This window comes from Cyclopterus lumpus, chromosome 17, assembly GCF_009769545.1.
Source record: "Cyclopterus lumpus isolate fCycLum1 chromosome 17, fCycLum1.pri, whole genome shotgun sequence".
Lineage (NCBI taxonomy): Eukaryota > Metazoa > Chordata > Actinopteri > Perciformes > Cyclopteridae > Cyclopterus > Cyclopterus lumpus.
This window is the reverse complement of record NC_046982.1, coordinates 21,470,381-21,496,413: the sequence shown is the minus strand read 5'-3', so window position 1 is coordinate 21,496,413 and position 26,033 is coordinate 21,470,381. Positions and strand designations below refer to the sequence as shown.

The 26,033-nt window shown below is 47.3% G+C and overlaps 2 protein-coding genes across 2 annotated transcripts in view; both read right to left on the bottom strand.

Moving 5' to 3' along the window:
- The window catches only part of lig1 (ligase I, DNA, ATP-dependent), a 25,115-nt gene extending 2,912 nt beyond the window's left edge, over positions 1-22,203 (bottom strand). Inside the window, exons 1-18 of the mRNA XM_034555511.1 lie at positions 22,009-22,203; positions 20,862-20,984; positions 20,217-20,409; positions 18,956-19,085; positions 15,326-15,442; positions 14,490-14,894; positions 14,204-14,351; positions 12,837-12,923; positions 11,981-12,037; positions 10,049-10,107; positions 9,306-9,419; positions 9,043-9,209; positions 7,033-7,109; positions 6,803-6,894; positions 5,670-5,769; positions 4,583-4,668; positions 3,753-3,868; positions 1,733-1,828 (exon numbers count right to left, since the gene is read on the bottom strand). Of these exons, the coding sequence (XP_034411402.1) occupies positions 1,733-1,828; positions 3,753-3,868; positions 4,583-4,668; positions 5,670-5,769; positions 6,803-6,894; positions 7,033-7,109; positions 9,043-9,209; positions 9,306-9,419; positions 10,049-10,107; positions 11,981-12,037; positions 12,837-12,923; positions 14,204-14,351; positions 14,490-14,894; positions 15,326-15,442; positions 18,956-19,085; positions 20,217-20,409; positions 20,862-20,984; positions 22,009-22,025 (2,184 nt within the window). The 5' untranslated portion in view covers positions 22,026-22,203. The remainder of the gene's footprint in view (positions 1-1,732; positions 1,829-3,752; positions 3,869-4,582; positions 4,669-5,669; positions 5,770-6,802; positions 6,895-7,032; positions 7,110-9,042; positions 9,210-9,305; positions 9,420-10,048; positions 10,108-11,980; positions 12,038-12,836; positions 12,924-14,203; positions 14,352-14,489; positions 14,895-15,325; positions 15,443-18,955; positions 19,086-20,216; positions 20,410-20,861; positions 20,985-22,008) is intronic.
- Positions 22,204-22,985: 782 nt separating this feature from the next.
- Positions 22,986-26,033, bottom strand: part of LOC117746412 (ETS translocation variant 3-like protein) — a 4,651-nt gene continuing 1,603 nt past the window's right edge. Inside the window, exons 2-6 of the mRNA XM_034555510.1 lie at positions 25,465-25,696; positions 25,250-25,352; positions 24,068-24,266; positions 23,104-23,315; positions 22,986-23,000 (exon numbers count right to left, since the gene is read on the bottom strand). Of these exons, the coding sequence (XP_034411401.1) occupies positions 22,986-23,000; positions 23,104-23,315; positions 24,068-24,266; positions 25,250-25,352; positions 25,465-25,696 (761 nt within the window). The remainder of the gene's footprint in view (positions 23,001-23,103; positions 23,316-24,067; positions 24,267-25,249; positions 25,353-25,464; positions 25,697-26,033) is intronic.

The window sequence follows — 26,033 nt, the reverse complement described above, 5'->3', positions numbered from 1 at the left end:
CCCCCCCCCCCCCCCCCCCCCACACTCTGAGGGATGCTAATCCCTAAATGTACAACCAGAGTGAGAGCCGTGAAGACTCAAGTCATTAGAGCCACGAGGTCACGAGGCTAAGTAGTGCATTAATGTATTTGGAATCATATTCATGCGTTAATAAATTAATATCAATTCACAATTAGAAGCAGGAAGAATTAAGTTTCCCCCTCATTAATATGCAAAATAATGCAGCAAGGTGCTGTAAAATCTAATCAGGCCGTCTCCTCGATGTTTCACTCCGGCTTTGCCGAGAAGGCGTCCGCACACACGCGCACACACACACGTCGCCATGACAACCTGACATCGGGTTGTCGTTTTATTTAGAGCGATTTCTTAAAAAGTGATTGTCCGTCATGTTTATTATTACGATCATCAATTGATTTCCTTGATGAGAGCTTCACACGGTGAATTAAGGGTCATAAATTAAAAGGGGTCACAAGTTCAATAAAACAAAAAAAAGGAAATCGACGCAAGCTCGATATTAATTTTTTTTATAACGACAGCGTCGGGTTCTCGGGAGAAGGAAGGAAGTGAAAACACCTCAACTTCTCAAAACTCTCAGTAACGGTGAGAGACTAAAAGAGTGAGAGAAACTAATTAAAAACAGGTTGAGGAGCGAAGAGAGAACGAGGAGAAGAGGGTTTAAAAAAAAAAAAAAAGTGGGGCAGGAGGGGTGTTGGAAGAGACACATTGGGAGACGGGAAAAGAGGAAGTGAAACAAAAACAACAAAAAAGGTGAAAAGAAAGAGAAAATATGTGAATGGAGAGAGAAAGAGAGAGAGACCAAAAAGGGAAAATTGCAAGTGTTGAAAAAAGATGAGGGGAAGAGAGGGAGACAGGAATGAACAAGACAAGAGTGAGAGAACAGGTATCATCAAGAACCAATGAAGAAGAAGAAGAAGATGACGAGTGGACCGAGAGGTGAGAGACAAAAGAGACATGCAGCTTTTTAAAAGTTCTGGAGAAGAAGAAGAAGAAGATGAAAGTCAGTGAGAGGGCAGATGTTACGTGATGAGAGGGGGATGAGTAATGGAGGGTAGAGATGAGGAGGAGGAGGGGTGGGAAGCGGTGGGAAAAGTTCACTTTCAGTTTGCCGGCGTGACCTTCGTTGACCTCCCAGCTGAGCAACCACAACCAGTCAGGCCGCGCTGGCTCAGAGATATCAGCCTTCAGCAAAAACAAAGATGGCGGCGGCGGCGGACGAACTCGAGGCTTCGAACTCGCAGACCACAAACCCAACGTGGACAACGTCACCGTGACTACTTACACGGTCTGTGGAGAGGAGACCAGTTGGACCTGTCAATCACCGTGTAGCCCCGCCCCAAAAATGGAACAATCGTTTACCAAATGAACATCACTGAAGTGTTGAGGCCGTAAACTCATGTTTACAAAGTTTAGAGAAGAGTCATTTTCTCATAGTCGCCCCCTGCTGGTCTCTTCCAGTGTTCCCCTCGGTGGGCGTCTCTCTAAATAAATAAAGATGGCAGTGGGAGCGCTGGATGGTTAAGACCAGCAGCACAGGAACAAATACACCTTGAGGGGCATTCAATTGGAGGAGCCGGCTCCCGGAGACCGGACGGAAACAAAATGAAAGACGAGAGCGAGATAAATGTGTGCAGTTGTTATCCGCACTGCTGTACAACCCCCCCCCCCCCCCCCCCCCCCCGGGGGCCGGGCTGCAGCGCTCTGTGTGTTTTACCTTAGGAATGCGGGAGATGATATCGGGGTACTTGCTGGTGTTGTCTTCCTGGTTGCGGCTGAACACTCGAACCTCGCCGCTCTCCAGAATGTGAATCTGTGGAGAGAAATATACCATTTTTTATAAAAACCACACACACACACACACACACACACACACACACACACACACACACACACACACACACACACACACACACACACACACACACACACACACACACACACACACACACACACACACACACACACACACACACACACACACACACACACACACACACACACACACACAAAACAGGTGATCAGCCTTCTGTGAACTCTGATCAAGTTTAGCATCAACCACTAATAATGTGAACAATGTGACGTAATAAGGTGACGCTAGCGGTTGTCATCAGCAGATTATTATTATTATAACCCATTTTTGTTGTTGTTGTTGTTCTGTATTTTGAATGCTTCCCAAATTGACATTAATTTATTTATCATATGAAGTAATAAAAACTGACAGCTTGGTTATTCACTGGCTCGGTGCCAAGACCCCTCACCGAGGGACGGCTTTGTAAATGCTGCTCGGGCGCCGCGTGCAGAGGAACGGCGACCCAGCAGCCCCGGCGTGATGGGGGACGCAAGTCAGGTGAGTGGCGTGATGGGGGAGGCAAGTCAGGTGAGTGGCGTGATGGGGGAGGCGGGCAAGGTGAGTGGCGTGATGGGGGAGGCAAGTCAGGTGAGTGGCGTGATGGGGGAGGCGGGCAAGGTGAGTAATGTGATGGGGAGGCGGCCCAGGTGAGTGGCGTGATGGGGAAGGCGGCCCAGGTGAGTGGTGTGATGGGGGAGGCGAGCCCTGTGAGTAACGTGATGGGGGAGGCGGCCCAGGTGAGTAACGTGATGGGGGAGGCGGCCCAGGTGAGTAACGTGATGGGGGAGGCGGCCCAGGTGAGTGGCGTGATGGGGGAGGCGGCCCAGGTGAGTAACGTGATGGGGGAGGCGGCCCAGGTGAGTAACGTGATGGGGGAGGCGGCCCAGGTGAGTAACGTGATGGGGGAGGCGGCCCAGGTGAGTGGCGTGATGGGGGAGGCGGCCCAGGTGAGTGGCGTGATGAGGGAGGCGAGCCCTGTGAGTAACGTGATGGGGGAGGCGGCCCAGGTGAGTAACGTGATGGGGGAGGCGGCCCAGGTGAGTGGCGTGATGGGGGAGGCGGCCCAGGTGAGTAACGTGATGGGGGAGGCGGCCCAGGTGAGTAACGTGATGGGGGAGGCGGCCCAGGTGAGTAACGTGATGGGGGAGGCGGCCCAGGTGAGTGGCGTGATGGGGGAGGCGGCCCAGGTGAGTGGCGTGATGAGGGAGGCGAGCCCTGTGAGTAACGTGATGGGGGAGGCGGCCCCCCCCCCCCCCCCCCCCCCCCACCGTTGATCAATGAGCATCGCCTCTGATAAATAAACATAAGAAGAAAGAAACACACGACTAATTAGACGGGACGCTCACTGCCTTGAATGCAGAAGCAGTTATTTTTGATTCATCAAATACCACACACACACACACTTTAGCTGAGTAGTGTATCAAGAGTCCCTCTGCTGGCTGTTTGAGGTATCGTCCACTGCAGTGAGTCTCTCTCTCTCTCTCTCTCTCTCTCTCTATCTCAGTTCAAAAGGCACTTTATTGGCATGACTGTCCAAAATTAACAATACAGCTGGAGGGGTTTACATTACAGTCTGGGTCTCTCTACCCCACGTCTCTCTCTCTCTCTCTCTCTCTCTCTCTCTCTCTGCAACCTCTTTCCGACCCCCCCCCCCCCCCGAACCCCTTTCCCCCTTGGCCCACAATGGCAGAAGAAGCTTTCTCTGCCTGGAGGCAAAAGAAGCACAAGTGTTTATCTAAAAAGAATAAACACACACACATACAATAGAAGCACCATGCACCTGAGCAGTCAAGCGAACACACAGGGGGGGGGGGGGGGGGGGGGGGGGGCAGAACCTCTGACTCAAAAGAACACCGCCGACAGGCATGCGCATAACTAAACTCACCTGCGCGCGCTCTCCGTCGTATTTGTACTCGCAGGTGAACGCCGCCTCGTCGAAGCGCTTCATCACCTCGCCGACGCCTTTGGTGGGGTGGGCCAGCATGGGCCTCAGGGGCACACCTGGGGAGGGGGGGGGGAGGACTCGTGAGAGGACAGGGGCGAGCCAATAACTCAATAACATACGCCGTCTGGGGGGGGGTCTCTCTCGCTAACAGACCTCCAGGTTATAAGAGCGAACAGGAGCTGTGAAAATTGACTTCATTGGCACTCGGCTTCACACCCACAAACAGAGATTTGAAATGAACTTGTTCGTCTTCCCCTCCCTCCCTCTCTCTCTGTCTATCTCTCTCTCACCCCCCCCCCCCCCCGAACCACACTGCTAAGTCAAGCCCAGGAAAAGAGGATATAATGAAACGCCACCAAACTGCTTCCTTTAATTGGAGCCGGATACGACAGGACGGGAACGTTCCACCGAAAACATCTTTTTTTTTTTATTCTCCGGCTCCTTTAAGAACCTCAAATGTTCAGAAGAAAAAAACCCCAAAAAAACTGCCTTTCCCGAATAACAATTGTTTACCTGCCAGAATATAGCAGCTACATTTCTCTCTGATCAACAACGGGCAATTTAGTGAATCTCGAGACGGCGGCTGGTCGTCGTGTTCCACCGCGTTGCCATGGCGCCTCGTCACAAACGGCGTGATTGGTAGTTTGCTTGTGTCCGTCGGCTTTGTGTCACGAATCAACTAAAATAACTGACTCACCTCCACCGAACGGATCAATAGAGAAATACAAGTCAGCGCTTCGGACCGGACCGCCTCCCGATTGGTCGCCTACCTGGAGTCAGCTTGCAGTGATTGGGCAGCTCGTCTATGCCTTCTTTTAGCAGGACGGGGAGGAGGACGTCGTAATTGGGCATCTCGCTGGACGGGGGGATGGGGGGGGAGAAGGGGAGAGAGAGAAAGGGGTGGGGTGGGGGGAGAGAGTGGAAAAGAGGGAGAGAGAGAGGGAGGGAGAGAAGGGGTGAGAGAGAAAGGGAGAGGGGGAGGGGGGATGGGGGGTGATAGAGGGGAAGCGAGAGAGAGAGAGAGAGGAGAGAGAGACAGACAGACAGAGAGACAGATAGATAGACAGACATACAGAGAGACAGACAGACAGAGAGACAGACAGTGAGACAGACAGACAGACAGACAGAGAGACAGACAGACAGACAGACAGAGAGACAGACAGTGAGACAGACAGACAGAGAGACAGACAGAGAGACAGACAGACAGAGAGAGAGACAGACAGACAGACAGACAGACAGAGAGAGAGACAGACAGACAGACAGACAGACAGAGAGAGACAGACAGACAGACAGAGAGAGAGACAGGCAGACAGAGAGAGACAGACAGACAGACAGAGAGAGAGACAGGCAGACAGAGAGAGACAGACAGACATACAGAGAGACAGACAGACAGACAGAGAGACAGATAGATAGACAGACATACAGAGAGACAGACAGACAGAGAGACAGACAGACAGAGAGACAGACAGACAAAGAGACAGACAGACAGACAGACAGACAGAGAGAGAGACAGACAGACAGACAGACAGACAGACAGAGAGAGAGACAGACAGACAGACAGACAGACAGACAGAGAGACAGATAGATAGACAGACATACAGAGAGACAGACAGACAGAGAGACAGACAGACAGAGAGACAGACAGACAGAGAGACAGACAGACAGACAGAGAGACAGACAGACAGACAGACAGAGAGAGAGACAGACAGACAGACAGACAGACAGACAGAGAAAGAAAGAAATTATAAATAAATCGATATCGTCCAAAGTGAAAAGTGAGCAGAATGAGTGAGTGAGGATGAGGGGCGGGGCTTAAATGGGATTGTGGGCGGGGCTTAAAGGGGATGGCGGGCTTACCAGTACGTCTGTTTGAGAATGAGGCTCTTCTCTTCGATCCAGGCCCGCCGGCTCTCGGCGCTCATTCCCTTCCCGGCGTCGAGCACGGCAGGGGGGAAACCTATAAGGAAGGAGGGGGGAGGGAGGGGGAGAGAAAGGGGAGAGGAGGGGAGGGGGGGAGGGAGGGGGAGAGAAAGGGGGGGGTGAACATTTGTTTCACCGAACGTTTGCTGGATGAAAGTTTGAGACGCGCTTCAAAAAACAAACAAACAAACAAAACAAGTCTCCTCCTGCAACTCGACGTCCCAGTATCACCGTGGCAACCAAAAAGAATATAAATCTGTGTCGTGTTCATGGCCGAGTGAATCATTCCGATTCGACGTGAATAATTAGAAACGCATTTAAAAAAAAAAGACGAGAGTTAAAACTCATCAGCATTAATTATTCACGTTAGGGAGCCACTTCTTTTTCCTCTTGGTTGACCGGGCGTGTATAATAATAATAATAATAATAATAGTGAATGAAAACACATTTCCACACCAGACCACAGATCAATGCACCCCCCCACCCCCCCAGCGAAGCCTCCGGTCTAATTGACTTATTAAAGCACACCTCGGGTCACGAGTGAGCCGCGAATGCTAATGAGATGAGTTTAGCTCCGCCTCCACGCAGCAGCCTCGGGTTCTGTGTCGGCTTCTTAAAAAAAAGGCATGAATATTCATTTGAACCAATTTGTTTAGAATATGTTTTTTTAACACGCCGTTAACAGTTCTATAAATGAAAAGTTGTGATTTCTTGCTTTCGCCTCACCTTTTCCCTGTGTGTGTGTGTGTGTGTGTGTGTGTGTGTGTGTGTGTGTGTGTGAGATCTCCCAGTTGGGTTTTTATTCATTATTTTTTTACGATTACGTCATTCAGCAACGAGCACGGAAGAATCTCGTTAACGATGCACAAAACTTTAATATTAATAAGTAAATCGGAGAGAAAGGAAAAAAGCTTTTTCTAGTGTGAGGCGTCAGCAATTTGAGTTTCACAACACCGAGGGGATATTATGGGATATTCAGAGTACGCCACCCCCCCCCCCCCCTGTTTGGGGTTTTCATGTCATTTTATTTAGTCAATTTAACTCGCTTCAATGTACACATGGAAGATTACCTTGTCCAGGGGGGGTCAGGCACACCGCCTGGCTTAGAGCTGATAGGACACTCTGCTCAGCCAGGCCTATTCTCAGCTTCCCAGCCAGGGACCTGTCAATCAAACACCAACAGCCGTCAGTGCCGACGCCCCCATTTGCACCCTGCCGCCCTTGGAAGAAGGTGCTACATGAACATGTACACATATCGGTGTGTGTGTGTGTGTGTGTGTGTGTGTGTGTGTGATTTTACCTGACTATGTAGCGGGCCTCTGAAAAGCGGCACGCCACAAAGAGGCCTTTGATGATGTCGATTTTCTTATTCATGGCCTGAGGCAGACGGGGAGGAAATTGAGATTCACGGGAGGACGAGCGGAGAAGAAGACAGAAAAGACTGGAGGTCACGAGTGAGTACAAACCTCATGTTATATATATATATATATATATATATATATATATATATATATATATATATATATATATATATATATATATATATATGTATGTATGTATGTATGTATGTATGTATGTATGTATGTATGTATGTATGTATGTATGTATGTATATATATATATATATATATATATATATATATATGTATATATATATATATATATATATATATATATATATATATATATATACATACACATACATACATACATAAATACATATATATATATATATATACACACACACACATACATCTGAACACGCCCCCCTCTAATGAAAGTGTTATTCTTATTCCTAATGAAAGAGTTATTCCTAATGAAAGTGTTATTCCTAATGAAAGTGTTATTCCCAATGAAAGTGTTATTCTTATTCCTAATGAAAGAGTTATTCCTAATGAAAGAGTTATTCCTAATGAAAGAGTTATTCCCAATGAAAGTGTTATTCTTATTCATAATGAAAGAGTTATTCCTAATGAAAGAGTTATTCCTAATGAAAGAGTTATTCCTAATGAAAGTGTTATTCCCAATGAAAGTGTTATTCTTATTCCTAATGAAAGAGTTATTCCCAATGAAAGTGTTATTCTTATTCCTAATGAAAGAGTTATTCTTATTCCTAATGAAAGAGTTATTCCTAATGAAAGAGTTATTCTTATTCCTAATGAAAGAGTTATTCCTAATGAAAGAGTTATTCTTATTCCTAATGAAAGAGTTATTCCTAATGAAAGAGTTATTCTTATTCCTAATGAAAGAGTTATTCCTAATGAAAGAGTTATTCCCAATGAAAGTGTTATTCTTATTCCTAATGAAAGAGTTATTCTTATTCCTAATGAAAGAGTTATTCCTAATGAAAGAGTTATTCTTATTCCTAATGAAAGAGTTATTCCTAATGAAAGTGTTATTCCTAATGAAAGTGTTATTCCCAATGAAAGTGTTATTCTTATTCCTAATGAAAGAGTTATTCCTAATGAAAGAGTTATTCCTAATGAAAGAGTTATTCCCAATGAAAGTGTTATTCTTATTCATAATGAAAGAGTTATTCCTAATGAAAGAGTTATTCCTAATGAAAGAGTTATTCCTAATGAAAGTGTTATTCCCAATGAAAGTGTTATTCTTATTCCTAATGAAAGAGTTATTCCCAATGAAAGTGTTATTCTTATTCCTAATGAAAGAGTTATTCTTATTCCTAATGAAAGAGTTATTCCTAATGAAAGAGTTATTCTTATTCCTAATGAAAGAGTTATTCCTAATGAAAGAGTTATTCTTATTCCTAATGAAAGAGTTATTCCTAATGAAATAGTTATTCCCAATGAAAGTGTTATTCTTATTCATAATGAAAGAGTTATTCCCAATGAAAGTGTTATTCTTATTCATAATGAAAGAGTTATTCCCAATGAAAGTGTTATTCTTATTCATAATGAAAGAGTTATTCCCAATGAAAGTGTTATTCTTATTCCTAATGAAAGAGTTATTCCTAATGAAATAGTTATTCCCAATGAAAGTGTTATTCTTATTCATAATGAAAGAGTTATTCCCATTCATAATGAAAGTGTTATTCTTATTCCTAATGAAAGAGTTATTCCTAATGAAAGAGTTATTCCCAATGAAAGAGTTATTCCCAATGAAAGTGTTATTCTTATTCCTAATGAAAGAGTTATTCTTATTCCTAATGAAAGAGTTATTCTTATTCCTAATGAAAGAGTTATTCTTATTCCTAATGAAAGAGTTATTCCTAATGAAAGAGTTATTCCTAATTAAAGAGTTATTCCTAATGAAAGAGTTATTCCTAATTAAAGTGTTATTTGCCGGCTCACCGAGTTCCCGCTCATGCTGGCGATTTCCTTCAGTTTCCTGAACACGCCCCCCGCCGTCAGACCGGCCGGCTGGAACATCGTGCGCTGGTTGCTACGGGAACTCTCGGCCACGAGGCCCAGGTCCCCCTTCTCCTGCGCCTCCGCCTTGATTTTGTCCAATTGTCGCCCTGGAAACGAGAGGACGGGGGTAAGTGGGCGGCTGATGAGCAGAAGGGGGGCAGCGTTAGCGCCGTTTAGGCGCAAATGAAACTCCATTTCATTACCGGTCGCTTGAGCAACAGCTTTCATCAGCACCGTCTCGCCGATGCCGAGCTCCATCCCCAGGTAGGCCGGACCCAGCTGGTTCAGACACAGGTACACACAGCACAACAGGTCGTCTGGAAGAGAGAGACACACACACACACACACACACAATGTTTACAAATACCTCAAACGTGCCTCAGCCAATCAGAGTGCCTCACGTTCGCCTCCAAACACAACAGGAGTGACATTAGCACGTTAGCTAGGAAAATTAAAGATTGCCTCACTCACTCACTCCCTCAGCAACCCCCCCCACCCCCCACCTCCGCTTCCCCCCAAAAAAACTCTTCAGATGAACATATTTTGAATTTGAAACGGTGAAATTTTGCCCAAAAGCGTCTTGTGAACTGGAATGAAACACAAACAACAAAGTAGAGCGCAAAGAGAAGCAGACGCACAACAACTGTCACTGTGACAAACACACACACACACACACACAGGGACACACAACATTAAGGACATATGGACACACACCGACAGAAACATGGCCACACACACACAACAAAAAAAAACAGAAGCAGACACACACACACACCAGAATCACCCACATACACACAGAGAAACACACACAAACACACACACAGAAAAACACTCACACACACACACACACACACACACACCAGAGAACACCCCCCCTCCCCACCCCTTGATGGAGTGGCTGTGTAGCGACATCAGAATGCATCATGGGAGATAAAGCGGCGTTTACCTGGAGAGAGCAGCAGCACGGAGCGCAGCAGGTTGGACAGCGTCTCGATGTTCCTCAGCCTGGGAAACGACAACAGCATCGTTAGAGACGAGGAGACGAAGAGACGAAGGACGAGGGAGACGAAGGACGAGGAGGACGAGGGAGACGAGAAGATGAGAAGACGAGGAGGAGGAGGGAGACGAGAAGACGAGGAGGAGGAGGGAGACGAAGGACGAGGGAGACGAGGAGACGAAGGACGAGGGAGACGAAGGATGAGGGAGACGAAGAGGACGAGGGAGGAAGACGAGGAGATGAGAAGACGAGGAGGAGGACGAGGGAGACGAGGACGAGGAGACAAGGGGGACAAAGAGGACGAAGGAGACGAAGGACGAGGGAGACGAGGAGGACGAGGGAGGAAGACGAGGACGAGGGAGACGAAGAGGACGAGGGAGACGAGAAGACGAGAAGGACCAGGGAGACGAGGGAGGAAGACGAGGAGGACGAGGGAGACAAGGATACGTAGGACGAGGGAGACGAAGAGGACCAGGGAGACGAGGAGGACGAGGGAGACGAGGACGAGGAGACAAGGGGGACAAAGAGGACGAGGGAGACGAGGAGGACGAGGAAGACGAAGAGGACGAGGGAGGAAGACGAGGACGAGGGAGACGAAGAGGACGAGGGAGGAAGACGAGGACGAGGGAGGAAGACGAGGACGAGGAGGACGAGGGAGACGAGGAGGACGAGGTAGACGAAGAGGACGAGGGAGACGAGGAGGACGAGGTAGACGAAGAGGACGAGGGAGGAAGACGAGGACGAGGGAGACAAGGAGGACGAGGGAGGAAGACGAGGACGAGGGAGACGAAGAGGACGAGGGAGGAAGACGAGGACGAGGGAGACGAAGAGGACGAGGGAGGAAGACGAGGACGAGGGAGACAAGGAGAACGAGGGAGACGAAGAGGACGAGGGAGGAAGACGAGGACGAGGGAGACGTGGAGAACGAGGGATACGAAGAGGACGAGGGAGGAAGACGAGGACGAGGGAGACGAAGAGGACGAGGGAGGAAGACGAGGACGAGGGAGACGAAGAGGACGAGGGAGGAAGACGAGGACGAGGGAGACGAGGAGGACGAGGGAGGAAGACGAGGACGAGGGAGACGAGGAGGACGAGGGAGGAAGACGAGGGAGACGACGAGGACGAGGGAAACGAGGAGAACGAGGGATACGAAGAGGACGAGGGAGGAAGACGAGGGAGGAAGACGAGGAGGACAAGGGAGACGTGGAGGATGAGGAAGACGAGGAGGATGAGGAAGACGAGGAGGCGAGGGAGACGAGGAACACGAAGAGGACGAGAAGATGAGGGAGACGGGGGAGGAAGATGAGGACGAGGGGGACGAGTGAGACGAGGAAGACGAGTTAACCCAATTCTACACCTGCCCAGTAAATAAAACGAGATTCGTCTGGGGGTTTGTTTTTTAATCAGAAAAGATGAACAGTTCAAGTATGAAACTCTATACATCAATAGGAGTGTGTGGGTTGTGTGTGTGTGTGTGTGTGTGTTTGGGGGGGGGGGGGGGGGGGGGGGGGAATCACTGGAGCGTGTGTCATTTAATATCCTCAAAAGATTAAAAAAAAGGAAGTCTGTAAAGGTGTTTTCAATTTGCCGTCTGCAGACTTCAGGTATGAATCATCCTTTAACACGTCGGCTGTGTGTTGAGCTACGAGCCGCGAACCTCCAGAAACACGTTAGTGTTCCTGGAAAGAGTGAAATGTCATCCATGTTCCCCTCAAATTAATAACATCTGCCTGGAACACACTAATTATTTTACAGAAATTCCCAGCAGGAAGCCCCCCCCCCCCCGAGTGGTAAATCTTTGGTATGCTCTATATCCTTTGACTTTCTCCTAAATCGTTCAGGGGGGGAGGGGACGTCTTTTCCTCCATATGGAGCCATTACCTGCCAGATTCCTCTTCAATCTTCTCGAAGGTGCGAGCCACCGCCAGGTACGGCACTCTGGAGGGTGATGAGCAGACGGTTAGCGCTCACGCTCACGCTCACGCTCACGCACGCACACACACACACACACACACACACACACACACACACACACACACACACACACACACACACACACACACACACACACACACACACACACACACACACACACACACACACACACACACACACACACACACACACACACACACACACACACACACACACACACACACACACACACACACACACACACACACACACACACACACACACACACACACACACACACACACACACACACACACACACACACACACACACACACACACACACACACACTACCCGACTCGGCTGTTTCGGGAGCAGCTCGCCAATTAGTGCCGACGGGCTTTGATTTTGGAGGGTTATCAAAAGGAGGACAAGGGTCAGTGATGGTTGATATGCAGGGAGGGAAAATCCATTACGCTCCATAAAGGGGGGGGGGGGGGGGTGGGGGGTGGGGGGGGGAGACGCCGTGTTTTAAAAGCTTCTTTCTTTAAAGGTCTGTGAGCCACACACACACACGAGCTGTGATGCAAGAGGTCCATGAGAAGTCAAAGCCAGGATGGTTTCCTCACAAGTTAGGTTTCCGGCCCCCTAGTGGTCAACGCGAGAAATGCATCTCTCAAAAAAAAAAAATCTACGGATTTGGAAAAACATCACAGGCTCTGGGAACCACGTTCCAAGACTCTGGGATCCCACTCCTGCATACGAAGACATTTATTTATTTATTTGTATGTATTTATTTTTTTTAGAAACATGCTGGACTTACTTTTGGCCCCGCCTCCAGCAGGCGTGGTCTACGGGATGGTAGCCGGCCCTGGTCGGGTTGTAGTCCGTTGGTCCCGAGGTCGCCTCTCTGGGGAGGAAAAAAAAACATCTGAATGACGGAGACACTGTTTGTAGCTGGAGAGTCGCAGTTTCATCAATAACAACAACAACAACAACAACACACTCTGAAATGTGGGAGGAGAATTCCCTTCTGGAAGAAGTCGAACTACAATTAAGTTCACTTCTAAAAAAAAAAAAAAAGGAAAAAATAAAACTGTATTTAATAAGATAATATATTTAATAGAAGAGCGTTCAGGAATGTCATATAATAATAATCACTCTATCGAAACGTGTCTTTTCCTTCGGATACGGTGGAACCTGCATGTTCACTACGCACACGAGGCAGCGATAACAAAAATAATGATGAAAAATGTTCTGTTTTTTCTTTCCTTCTCTTTCCCTCCAAAGAGCTCGAAATAGTGAGCGGTTGGAAGAGTTAGCGTGACCCAAAAGTGACAACGCAGTAATGCGGCGCCGCTGGTTTCTTTACACGCAATATAAGAAAGCACCGCTTTATGTAATTTATAGATATTAATAATACCGTAGCTTCCTACACACACACACACACACACAGCATTTGACTTTCATCCCAGGAAGAGCAGATTTCCTTTAAACAGGAATCTATTGGGATGAGAAATATTGACAGAAACTGTCAGAATTGAAGCGCCGACTGGCTGACGCGCTTCGCCTATTTTAGGAGACGCTGGGACCGACTTCCTGTCGTCGAGCGTTCGTTTTCGAGGGGGGGGGGGGGGGGGGCTAATTGAGCGCGCGACTTGTCGGAACGCCATCACGTTTTTTTCTCTCGCGCGCGCCGTCCGTCACGTAGCGCGCTCGTTGTTCCTCGAGGATGATTTCAGTCTCTCGCTGCGGCATAAATATAAATATAAATGAAACGAGAAAAACAGACAAGACGAGGCCGTTCACACTGACAGCTCCATCGCAGGTTATTACAAAAATAAGCTGAGGGGGAGGGGGAGGGGGGTGTTAGTAAAAAAAAAATTAATATGAAAACCTCTGTACGTTTGTTTCAGGTAGAAGTAAAAAATAAATCATAATAATCTCAAAAACAGATGTTTATTGGCTTCAAATGGGACTAAACATGAGGAATAGAGCTGTGAGCGTAAAGCGGCTCCTTCAGAGTCGACGGCCAGAGAGAACTGAACTGAACCGGATTTAAAGTTTCATTTTTCACCTCATTTCGCCTCAAAAGCGCCGGACCAGAATGACCTTGGGCCCCCGGTGAAAACGTGTCGTAACCATAGAGACGGTATAAACCGGCGTTAACTTCCTGTCGGTCGTTGTTACCCTTTGGCGTCTTTGCTCTCCTCCGCCGAAGTCTTCCTCTCGCCGCTCGTCTTCCTCTCGCCGCTCGTCGTCTTCTTCTTCTCCCCCTCCTCCTCCTCCCCGTCGTCCTTCTCCGGTTTCTCCGTCTTCGCTGCAGCTTTCCTGGGAGCTGTGGAACAAAAGCAAAGTGAAAAGGTGAACGGGCGGAGCGAAGCGATGTGGAGCCGTGTTTCTGATTAAAAAGAAGAAAAAAAAAGGAGGAGCGCATTTACACTTTCTTTTCTTTTCTATGCAAATTCCTGCTCACCAAAGAAACTGCTGATGGGAGCCTTCTTGAGCGGCTCCTTATCTTTCTGCTTTCTCGCCGTTTGACTTTTTGGGCTCTCTTCTTGCTCGGGCGTGTCCTTTTTGACCTTGACCTTGACCTCCTCCTCCTCCTCCTCCTCCATCATCTTCTTCTTCTTCTTGGCAACAACGGGCCTTTTCTCATCATCAGTCTTCTCCTTTGCTTTATTTTTCTTTTCCTCCCCTTCAGCTTTCTTTACTTTCTCATCAGAGGTCTTTCTCTCCTCCTCCTCCTCCTTCTTCTTCTTCACCTCTTCCTCCTTCACCTCCTCCTCCTTCACCTCCTCCTCTGGGCCGTTAGCCTCGGTCACTGCCTCTTCAACACTCTCTTCCTTGGCCCCTTCCTCCATGGGTTCCTCGGCGCTCCCTTCAAAGGGAGAGACAGAAAAGGGAGTCATGGAAGAGATAAACCAGCAGCTTTTACTGAGGAAACCCGGTTTTATTTTTATTGTTTGAAGATTGCTTTCAACATCACAGCCCTTCTTCAATAAATGCCGCGGGTTATATTTTTTTTTTAAAGGTTCTTTTTTTCCATTTTTACCCGAGAGTCAGGGGGAGGAGAGAATGACTATTGACAAACACGTGGCGCACCCAGCCTCAGCGGACAAAGCCGGGGTCACGATGCCGGCCGGGCCGAGGAGGCGGACGGGGAACTTTCCGTTTGCTCTTCCGCAGGTTAAAGTGACGGCTGAAGGCTTTTCGCTTAGAAAAAACACACCGCCAGGTAGAGAGGACACTTTGCACACTGATCAGGCAAAGTGTCACTCGTCTGGTGTTCTATTAAATGGGACGGCGTACCTGCGCCGCTCTCCACGCGGGGGCGTTTGTTTTGCTGACCCTGCTCCTCCGGGGCCTCCGCCTCGTCTCTCCGGCTCCTGCTCTCATCCAGCTTCCTCTTGGGGAACATCTTCCTCGCTGCACGCCGTCAGGACGGGCAACAAAACAAACAAACAAACAAACAAACAAACAAACAAACAAACACAAAACGAAATGGATAAACGAGTCAGAAATCATGCCGTGGAGGACGTGGAGATGAAAACGGAGCGAGTCTGCAGATGTGAGACGACGAGAAAGAATAAAGAGAAAGGAATCACAGAGACGTACTTTGCTAATCAAAACACTAATTCCATCCTGAAAGATATTATGCAGCGCAGCGGCAGCTCCGGGTTTCACTGTAATTTTATGCAGCGGCGGTGCTGCAGGGTAGATTTAGTTTGGGTTCCACGTCCGCCTGCGTTGGGGTTCTAGCACAGGATGGCACACTGCTGGAGCTTCTCTTGGAGACGTTGGAATGAAAACATTAACATTAAGGACCCAATTACTGGTCAAATTAGAGGCACATTTTTAAAAAAAAGGCACCGTGTTCTCTTTCTGAGGCGGAAACACAAAAAGATGAAAACAAAGCGAGGCGCTGCAGAAGGTAGGATGGAGGAAAGGAGATAGGATGGAGGAAAGGAGGTAGGATGGAGGAAAGGAGGTAGGATGGAGGACAGAAGGTAGGATGGAGGAAAGAAGGTAGGATGGAGGAAAGGAGGTAGGATGGAGGAAAGAAGGTAGGACGGAGGAAAGAAGGTAGGACGAAGGTAGGATGAAGGAAAGAAGGTAGGATGAAGGAAAGAAGGTAGGACGAAGGAAAGAAGGTAGGACGGAGGAAAGAAAAGAAGGTAGGATGGAGGAAAGAAGGTAGGATGGAGGAAAGGAGATAGGATGGAGGAGACAAAGCGAGGCGCTTCCCTGCTGCAGAAGGTAGGATGGAGGAAAGGAGGTAGGATGGAGGAAAGGAGGTAGGATGGAGGAAAGGAGGTAGGATGGAGGACAGAAGGTAGGATGGAGGAAAGAAGGTAGGATGGAGGAAAGGAGGTAGGATGGAGGAAAGAAGGTAGGACGGAGGAAAGAAGGTAGGACGAAGGTAGGATGAAGGAAAGAAGGTAGGATGAAGGAAAGAAGGTAGGACGAAGGAAAGAAGGTAGGACGGAGGAAAGAAGGTAGGATGGAGGAAAGAAAGTAGGATTGAGGAAAGAAAGTAGGATTGAGGAAAGAAGGTAGGATGAAGGAAAGAAGGTAGGATGGAGGAAAGAAGGTAGGACGGAGGAAAGAAAGTAGGATGGAGGAAAGAAGGAAAGAAGGTAGGACGAAGGAAAGAAGGTAGGATGGAGGAAAGAAGGAAAGAATGTAGGATGGAGGAAAGAAGGTAGGACGAAGGAAAGAAGGTAGGATGAAGGAGACAAAGCTAGGCGCCTCCCTGCTGCAGAAGGTAGGACGAAGGAAAGAAGGTAGGATGGAGGAAAGAAGGTAGGATGAAGGAAAGAAGGTAGGATGAAGGAAAGAAGGTAGGACGAAGCAAAAGAAGGTAGGACGGAGGAAAGAAGGTAGGACGGAGGAAAGAAGGTAGGACGAAGGAAAGAAGGTAGGACGGAGGAAAGAAGGTAGGACGGAGGAAAGAAGGTAGGAAGAAGGTAGGATGAAGGAAAGAAGGTAGGATGAAGGAAAAAAGGTAGGACGAAGGAAAGAAGGTAGGATGGAGGAAAGAAGGAAAGAAGGTAGGATGAAGGAAAGAAGGTAGGACGGAGGAAAGAAGGTAGGACGGAGGAAAGAAGGTAGGAAGAAGGTAGGATGAAGGAAAGAAGGTAGGATGAAGGAAAGAAGGTAGGACGAAGGAAAGGAGATAGGATGGAGGAGACAAAGCGAGGCGCTTCCCTGCTGCAGAAGGTAGGATGGAGGAAAGGAGGTAGGATGAAGGAAAGAAGGTAGACCGAAGGAAAGAAGGTAGGACGGAGGAAAAAAGGTAGGACGGAGGAAAGAAGGTAGGAAGAAGGTAGGATGAAGGAAAGAAGGTAGGAAGAAGGTAGGATGAAGGAAAGAAGGTAGGACGAAGGAAAGAAGGTAAGACGGAGGAAAGAAGGTAGGATGGAGGAAAGAAGGTAGGAAGAAGGTAGGATGAAGGAAAGAAGGTAGGATGAAGGAAAGAAGGTAGGATGGAGGAAAGAAGGAAAGAAGGTAGGACGAAGGAAAGAAGGTAGGACGAAGGAAAGAAGGTAAGACGGAGGAAAGAAGGTAGGATGGAGGAAAGAAGGAAAGAAGGTAGGATGAAGGTAGGATGATGGTAGGATGAAGGAAAGAAGGTAGGATGGAGGAAAGAAGGTAGGATGAAGGAAAGAAGGTAGGACGGAGGAAAGAAGGTAGGACGGAGGAAAGAAGGTAGGATGAAGGAAAGAAGGTAGGACGGAGGAAAGAAGGTAGGACGGAGGAAAGAAGGTAGGATGAAGGAAGGAAGGTAGGACGGAGGAAATAAGGTAGGATGAAGAGGAAAGAAGGTAGGATGAAGGAAAGAAGGTAGGATGAAGGAAAGAAGGTAGGATGAAGGAAAGAAGGTAGGACGGAGGAAAGAAGGTAGGACGGAGGAAAGAAGGTAGGATGAAGAGGAAAGAAGGTAGGATGAAGAGGAAAGAAGGTAGGATGAAGGAAAGAAGGTAGGATGAAGGAAAGAAGGTAGGATGGAGGAAAGAAGGTAGGATGAAGAGGAAAGAAGGTAGGATGAAGGAAAGAAGGTAGGATGAAGGAAAGAAGGTAGGATGGAGGAAAGAAGGTAGGATGAAGAGGAAAGAAGGTAGGATGAAGGAAAGAAGGTAGGATGAAGGAAAGAAGGTAGGATGAAGGAGACAAAGCGAGGAGCTTAAACTCCCCGTTTCAAACAGTCTGGTGTGACATGAAACTTGGAATCCTTCGGGCGCTCCACGTGCTGCTAAATGCAGAAAGTAACACGTTTAGAGTTCACAGATGATGAACATGCGTGACGGGAACCGGCGGCTCTCTTTCACGCGTTCACAGACGCCGCATAATAAATCGCTTCATGCCCATTTTCCTTCTTCTTCTCTATTTTTATTTAAAGAAAGTTACTAAAGCCTGCGAACCCGACCGGAAACCAAACGGAGATCAACGATGGCCGACAATCACGACGCGACTCGCTCTGCTGGTTTCATTAAAGCCCGGTGAGCAGAAATGATGCACAACAATAATAATAATAATAATAATAATAATACCATAATAATCACCACAAACGCACACGCAGGCGAGATAAAAGGACAAAGAGTCGGTCCGGAAGGGTAAAAAGGTGGAGAAACTTCCAGAGAGAAAGAATATTTAAGACTTTTCTCGTGCACAAACTTCTCATGCATTCAATTTGTAATGAATGTCTTGTTGTTGTTGTTGTTTTTGTTGTGAAATAATGAGTATTTGGAGACATTAGGCTCCCGCTAATAAGTATAATCAAGTAAAATAGCCCGAGGCAGAAAAGCTACCAATCATGAGCCGGTGTCAAAGTTAAAGAACAATGCTTGAGGAAAAAGTTGAGAACAACAGATAAAGAAATGGTTTTTTTTTTATTAAAAAAAGGAACAAAAAAGAAAGAAACGATGATTTTCTACTGACCGGTCTTGCGCTTGACGATCTCCGAGGGGGAGGTGGAGCTCGGGGTGCCGGGCGAAGCCGAAGAGGCCGGCGTCACGGGGGCGGGCGGAGGAGACAGCGGCGTGGGAACGGCCTTGAAGACGTCATCCTTCTGAAAACAGACGAGCGGCGTTAGTTTTTAAGGTCGTCGGGGTCGAGACGTTGCTATGGACACGATGATCTGAGGGGATTATTTGCATCTACAGCCGGCATTGAGATCCAAGGACGTGACACACAGCTGTCCAACAGGAAGGTAGAGAACTGTCACATGACATGTCTCCAAAAGGCCCAATTCAGCAAAGTCTGCACGTTCCCTTATAAACCATCAATAACTACGAGGAGCAGAGGAAGGGTAATGGACCTGAGGCCCGCTGAGGATGACCTTGATGAAGGTCACGGGCAGAAACGTTGTTTCTAGGTTTCGCATTAAAAAAAAAGTTGTTCTCCCCAACCAGGGGAGGAACATTAAAGATTAAAAAACAGCTGCTTGAATAAATTAATTTGCTAAAAAAAAAACTATATACATCCACGAGGTTTTTGCGTGAAGGAGAAAATCCACATAAATCCGGTTACTCTTGAACAGACTAACTCATAAAAAATAATTAAAAAAACACATTGGAGAGAAAGCAAAGAAGAAATAAGAGTGAGAAGCAGAGAATACAAAGTTTAGTTTATTAAGGTTTCTTCGTAAACCTTAATAATTACATCTTGTGGACCATCAACGCAACAAAAAGATGAATCACAGAGACAATTTAGGGATTATAATAACAGGGTTCATGCACCTATGGATTTCCAGGACTTTAAACCAATTTTCCAGGACCAAAACATTTTGTGAAATCTCCGTGTATACACGAGTTCACCTTAAATGAGTCCATAGTTTGATTAAAAGAATAAATATTTAGATAAATGATTATTCTTTCAAATCAAACTGCGTGAATGAATATATGAATATAACAAATTTCCATGACTTTTCCAAAACTCCCCCCGACCCAATGACTTTTCCAGGCCTGGAAATAACCATTTTTAAATTTCCATGACTTTTCCAAAACTCTCCCCCCCAACCCAATGACTTTTCCAGGCCTGGAAATAACCATTTTTAAATTTCCATGACTTTTCCAAAACTCTCCCCCCCAACCCAATGACTTTTCCAGGCCTGGAAATAACCATTTTTAAATTTCCATGACTTTTCCAGGTTTTCCATGACCGTTACGAACCTTGTAACAAACCGAAATTGAAGCGTTACCTTTTCTTTTTCATCCACAGCCCCTTCGTCTCCCGGTGCCTCGGCGGCGACTTGCTCTTTAACCCCCGGAGCGTCTTCCTCCTCCTCGTCCTCGTCGCTGTCCAGGATCTGGCGGCTGCGTTTGGCGACCTTCTTGACGGGCGAATCCGCTTCCCGGGCGCCGTTCTGCACCTTCAGGGGGCTTTTGGCGGGTCTGGAGACGAGCACACAGACAACTGGAATAAATGAAAAGCCGGGAGCCTCGTTTCAAGCCACATGGGGGGGGGGGGGGGGGGGGGGGGGTCCAGACCGGATAATGCAATCGGGAACGTGCAACATCAAGACCTTTCATGAAAGAGAGGTCAGAGTGATGAAGAGGCTTCGTGTGTAGACAAGAGAGTTAAAGAGGCTTTTAAAAAGATGATCGCGTGGAGATAATGAACCATCAAAGAGCCTCGAGATGAGACACGGAGTTTATCTTCTCTTTTGATTTACTTCTCTTTTTAAACCGAGATGCAGAATTCGGAGCGATTCGAAAAAGATAATTGCCCGTTTTCAAGCTGTCGGGGGAAGTTTCAAACACGACGAAAACATGCGAAGATTAGCCGGCGCTCAGGGTTCCTGGTTCCTGTCTCAGAGGCAGGAAGTGAACTCTCAGGGTCTCACTTCTTCACGGGGTCAGGAGCAGATGTCCTCTGGACGGCCTTGACCTTCTGAACGTCCGTGACCTTCTGGACGGCCGTGACCTTCTGAACGTCTGTGACCTTACACTTGGGCTGAAAGAAGGATCTGAGGGGAGAGGATGAGGATGATAATGAGGAAGAGGATGAGGGGAGAGGATGAGGAAGATGAAGAGGATGAGGAAGAGGATGAGGGGAGAGGATGAGGAAGAGGGGAGAGAATTAGGAAGAGGATGAGGAAGAGGGGAGAGAATGAGGGAAGAGAATGAGGGAGAGGATGAGGGGAGAGGATGAGGAAGAGGGAAGAGGATGAGGGGAGAGGATGAGGAAGAGGGGAGAGGATGAGGAAGAGGTGAGAGAATGAGGAAGAGGGGAGAGAATGAAGAGGATGAGGAAGAGGGGAGAGAATGAAGAGGATGAGGAAGAGGGGAGAGAATGAGGAAGAGGGGAGAGAATGAAGAGGATGAGGAAGAGGGGAGAGAATGAGGGGAGAGAATGAAGAGGATGAGGAAGAGGGGAGAGAATGAAGAGGATGAGGAAGAGGGGAGAGGATGAGGGGAGAGGATGAGGGAGAGGATGAAGAAGAGGATGAGGAAGAGGGGAGAGGATGAGGAAGAGAATGAGGGAGAGGATGAGGAAGAGGGGAGAGAATGAGGAAGAGGGGAGAGAATGAAGAGGATGAGGAAGAGGGGAGAGAATGAGGAAGAGGGGAGAGAATGAAGAGGATGAGGAAGAGGGGAGAGAATGAGAAGAGGATAAGAACAGTTTATGGGCGTTAGCATGATCATCATCAGTGTCAATCACAATCACCGCCATTAATCTATTCACGTCTCCTCCGTTCAAACAAAGCGCGAGGAACTCAAGCAGAAAAAGGATAACCGTTTCCATGGAGATAAGCCACGCCTCCTCTCCGGCGGCGCGGGAAAAAAACAAACCAGTTTACGGTTCAACGGGAGCTCACGAGGGACATTTAGCGGTCCGTCAAAACTTTAAAAAAAAAAAAACAGACGTAGAAAACGCTAGCTTATGACGCTAACGCACAGGTTAGCACGGTAACCAGCTGACGTGTAACTCGCTGACGTCAGGTCGGTTATTTAACGCTAATAAACACTCGAGCTGAATGTGAAGCTTACGCGATGCTCCGCTGCATGTTGTCGTTCCGCTTCTTCCTTCGGACGAGATGCGAGGTTACAACTCAACGCCGACGGGTAAAATAAACGCGCAACGTGCGACAAACACGCAAAAGAAACACGAACGGCGGCGCAGTGGAAACGCGTTAGAATATTGGGCGCCAAAACGTCATCTGAGTCAAAGATCGTGAAGAGGCGAAGAGCGGTCACTCCGTTTGAGAATCCTTTAAGGATTGGATGTTGGTGTAGTCTTCTGGATTTACAGTGAAAACAAGATAGTGTACACTTTAAGAACCGCGATGAATACAATACAACATTGTAGTTCACTAATGCAGTAAGGAAGTTCATTTTATTGGGTTTTATTTCCAATATTAAAAGATAATACACTCGTATTGTGAATGCAGTGTACACAAAAAAAAACACTATAGATTAACATTGTCGTCTGTTTACATACAAACATAACAAACTAAACTAAAAAGAAGAATAAAACAACAAGGTGCATTTAAATTAGAAATGTAATTGTGTAATAAGATGTCTTTTTGAAGAAAAAATGTTGTGTTTCCGATTTGGATTTAGTGTAGCCCGGAAAACATCTACAGAGTGAGACGTCCTCCTCTCTGCGACACATCTGTGCTCTGACTCGCTCCCCCGGGGTAATAGCGGTGTTGTGAGGAAGTTGCCAGCGCCCCCTGTCGGGTCGGAGTGGCACCACACGGGCGGCTGGTCCTGGTGCTGCGGAGAAGACGTGAAAGCTCCCTTTCAATGCATCATTCATGCAGCTCTCACCACTTCCACGGAGTCAGAGGGAGAACAGAGGGGGCTGCTGGGTAATTTAAGTGAAGTGCACTGCTTTATTTACTCAAACGCAAGTGCCGTGTTGTTAATTGTTTACATGCGCAAGTGCTGACTCAGTGTTTACTATAAAATACTAAAACTCACACACATCAGGGTCCAACTTAATAAATAAAATGAATAACAATTTAATCTACAATGAGCTAAAAGACAAGACAGAAAAGAGGTGCGTATTTGAGATATCTGAGCAGGCGAAGCAGTCCTTGTGTTGCAGTGTGTTCCCCTTCCTCACTCTCTCTCCCCCACCCTCCCCCTCTCCTCAGTCTGTTTCACTCCCCCAAACAGGAGGCTTCGACGGACGTGGTCCAGGTCCCACGCCGCTGGGCCCTTGTGCGGCCAGCCGGTCTGGAGCACCGGGTCCCCCGGGTCGGCCAAGATGAAGGGCGAGAGGCCGTGGAGAGCCCGGGGGGGCGTCGGCTTCGGCAGGCAGCACGGGAGCAGGAAGGGGTGATGCACCGCTTGTCAGGAAACGGAGAGAAACATCAGTCAGAGCGACGAAATGATTCTGTCGTCAAGACGACCGAGCGCTCTCGGATTCATGTGATAACTCATCGACGGTTCAAAAAAAACATTCATTTGACAAATCTATTTTCCAGAATGAACCTGAAGCCTTAAATCACGTTAACGTCACCCGCCGCTGAATCCAAACGGTCTTTTTCACCTTGTTAGCCGCCGCCGCGCAAGATAACTTACGCGTTTGACACTTTTTATGGAGAAAAATATAAAGAAGAAGAAAGAAAGAATGTGTGAAAAGTTCATTCTTGACCTCGGGAATTTCAAAAAATTACAAACTGAACCAAACTCAATGTTCCCTTCTTACTCGTGGAGCTATCGTCATAGCTATCGTCATAGCAACTGAACAAACTCTGTGCGGAGGAAGACTGTGAAAGGGGACCTCGAGTTAAGATGTTAAAATAAATACACTATTTAATCAGCATTATTACTATTATTAGCGGTGGTAGCATTAAATGAAACTCCATATGTATAATCTTTTTTTTAATCGTGTCAATATAATCTAGTTACTTTCATATATGTCGTTCTATGTTATTGTTTTTCATCATATTGTGTGTATAATCCCGTATCGATAAAGTTTAACCTTTTGACCCCATTTTTGAAGGTTTATGTTCCTGTTTATCTTCACGATGCTTTCCTTCTGCAGACAGAACCAAAACAACGGGGAACAGACTGAAGGTCCCGGACCCCCGTGGACCCCTGTGACCCCCGTGGACCCCTGTGACCCCCGTGACCCCCGTGGACCCCTGTGACCCCCGTGGACCCCTGTGACCCCCGTGACCCCCGTGACCCCTGTGACCCCCGTGACCCCTGTGCGTGGCGGCTGCGTTCTCACCTCTGTGGACCCCCGAGCCGGCTCCTCCGCACAGAAAGGGGAGCGGGCCTCCCTGCACCAGCTGGGAGACGGAGGGATGGAGGATGAGATGGGAGGGTGGTTGGAATGGGAACGCGGAGCTTGCAATGCAATATATATATATATATTGTATATATATATTATATATATTATATTATATATATCTATGTATAATATAGATATATATTATATATTATATATATATATAATATATATATATATTATATTATATATATATATATCTATATATAATATATATATATAATATATATATATATATATATATATATATATATATATATATATATATATATACGTCTGGTACCGCGTGAGCAACAACATCAGGAACAGCGGGGGATCTATTACGGACTTATTAAATACGCTCTAGATCAAAGCTTCGGATGATTAAAACATTAATAAACGTAATAGCACGAAGGCGTTACTAATGTTTTGCACACTGGTGGCCTCATTTGAAACTTAAATAAATTAATAAATGTAAAATAAACTTGATTGCAATGCATGACATTAAGAGTTTTTATTACAAATTGGGATTTCAATTTACGAAACCTGTAATGTTATATCTTTAAATAGACTGCACCTGTACTTTAATTATGAATGACTCAGAGGACGGTCACCTGAACATGATATCCACACAATGACTCTACAGATTATAATTAAATGATAAAGCTTCAGAAATGATTGCTCTCTTCAAGTCCCCCAGTTTTATATTACATTGTAAAGTCCAAGTTTTAATTTAATTGAATAATAAGTAAATATTTGTAAGTGTTTTTGGAATGAAACTCTTCTTAAAGGACCAGACTCCTGTTTTGGGAAACTGAGCAAATTCATTTTATGTGATGAGAAATAACAAATTAAATGTGGGTTTAATAATAACTTTATGTCAAACATCATAAGCCAGTTTTCCAAACGGTGGAGTCCATTAAGTTGTGATAAGAGATGTGCGGAGATGGTAATGACCTGATGACTGGGTGGAGGAGGAGGAGGAGGAGGAGGAGGAGGAGGAGGAGAGTATCCTGCATAGTTGACCAGGATCACTTTGCTGAAGTTGAACTTGTAGGTGAATCTCTTCCCTTTGGTCTTGTTCAGGATCCGTTTGTTGTAGTAATATCTGGAAGAAAAGTGTTTACATGAAAGTGTTTCACTGTGTATTTGTGTGTATATGTGTGCGTATAGGTGTGTATTTGTGTGTGTGTGTGTGTGTGTGTGTGTGTGTGCGTCACCTCAGCGCCCGGCTCAGCTTGTCGTAGTTCATGTGGGGTTTCCCCTTCCTGTCCCCCCACAGCCTCGCCAGCCTCTCGGGGTCCCGGATGACGAACTCTCCCCACTCCGCCCCCCAGCCGATGGCCCCGCCCTCGCCCCGCCCCAGCAGCTCCAGCAGGAAGTGCCACAGCTGCACCTGCCGGGAGCCGGGCGACCACGCCGGTCTGTAGGCCCAGTCCGGGAAGAGCACTGCTGGAGAGACAGGAGGAGGTGCAGGAGGAGGAGGAGGAGGTGCAGGAGGTGGAGGTGCAGGAGGAGGAGGAGGTGCAGGTGGAGGTGCAGGAGGTGGAGGTGCAGGAGGAGGAAGAGGTGCAGGAGGTGGAGGTGCAGGAGGAGGAGGAGGTGCAGGAGGAGGTGCAGGAGGTGGAGGTGCAGGAGGAGGAGGAGGTGCAGGTGGAGGTGCAGGAGGAGGAAGAGGTGCAGGAGGTGGAGGTGCAGGAGGAGGAGGAGGTGCAGGAGGTGGAGGTGCAGGAGGAGGAGGAGGTGGAGGTGCAGGAGGTGGAGGTGCAGGAGGTGGAGGTGCAAGAGG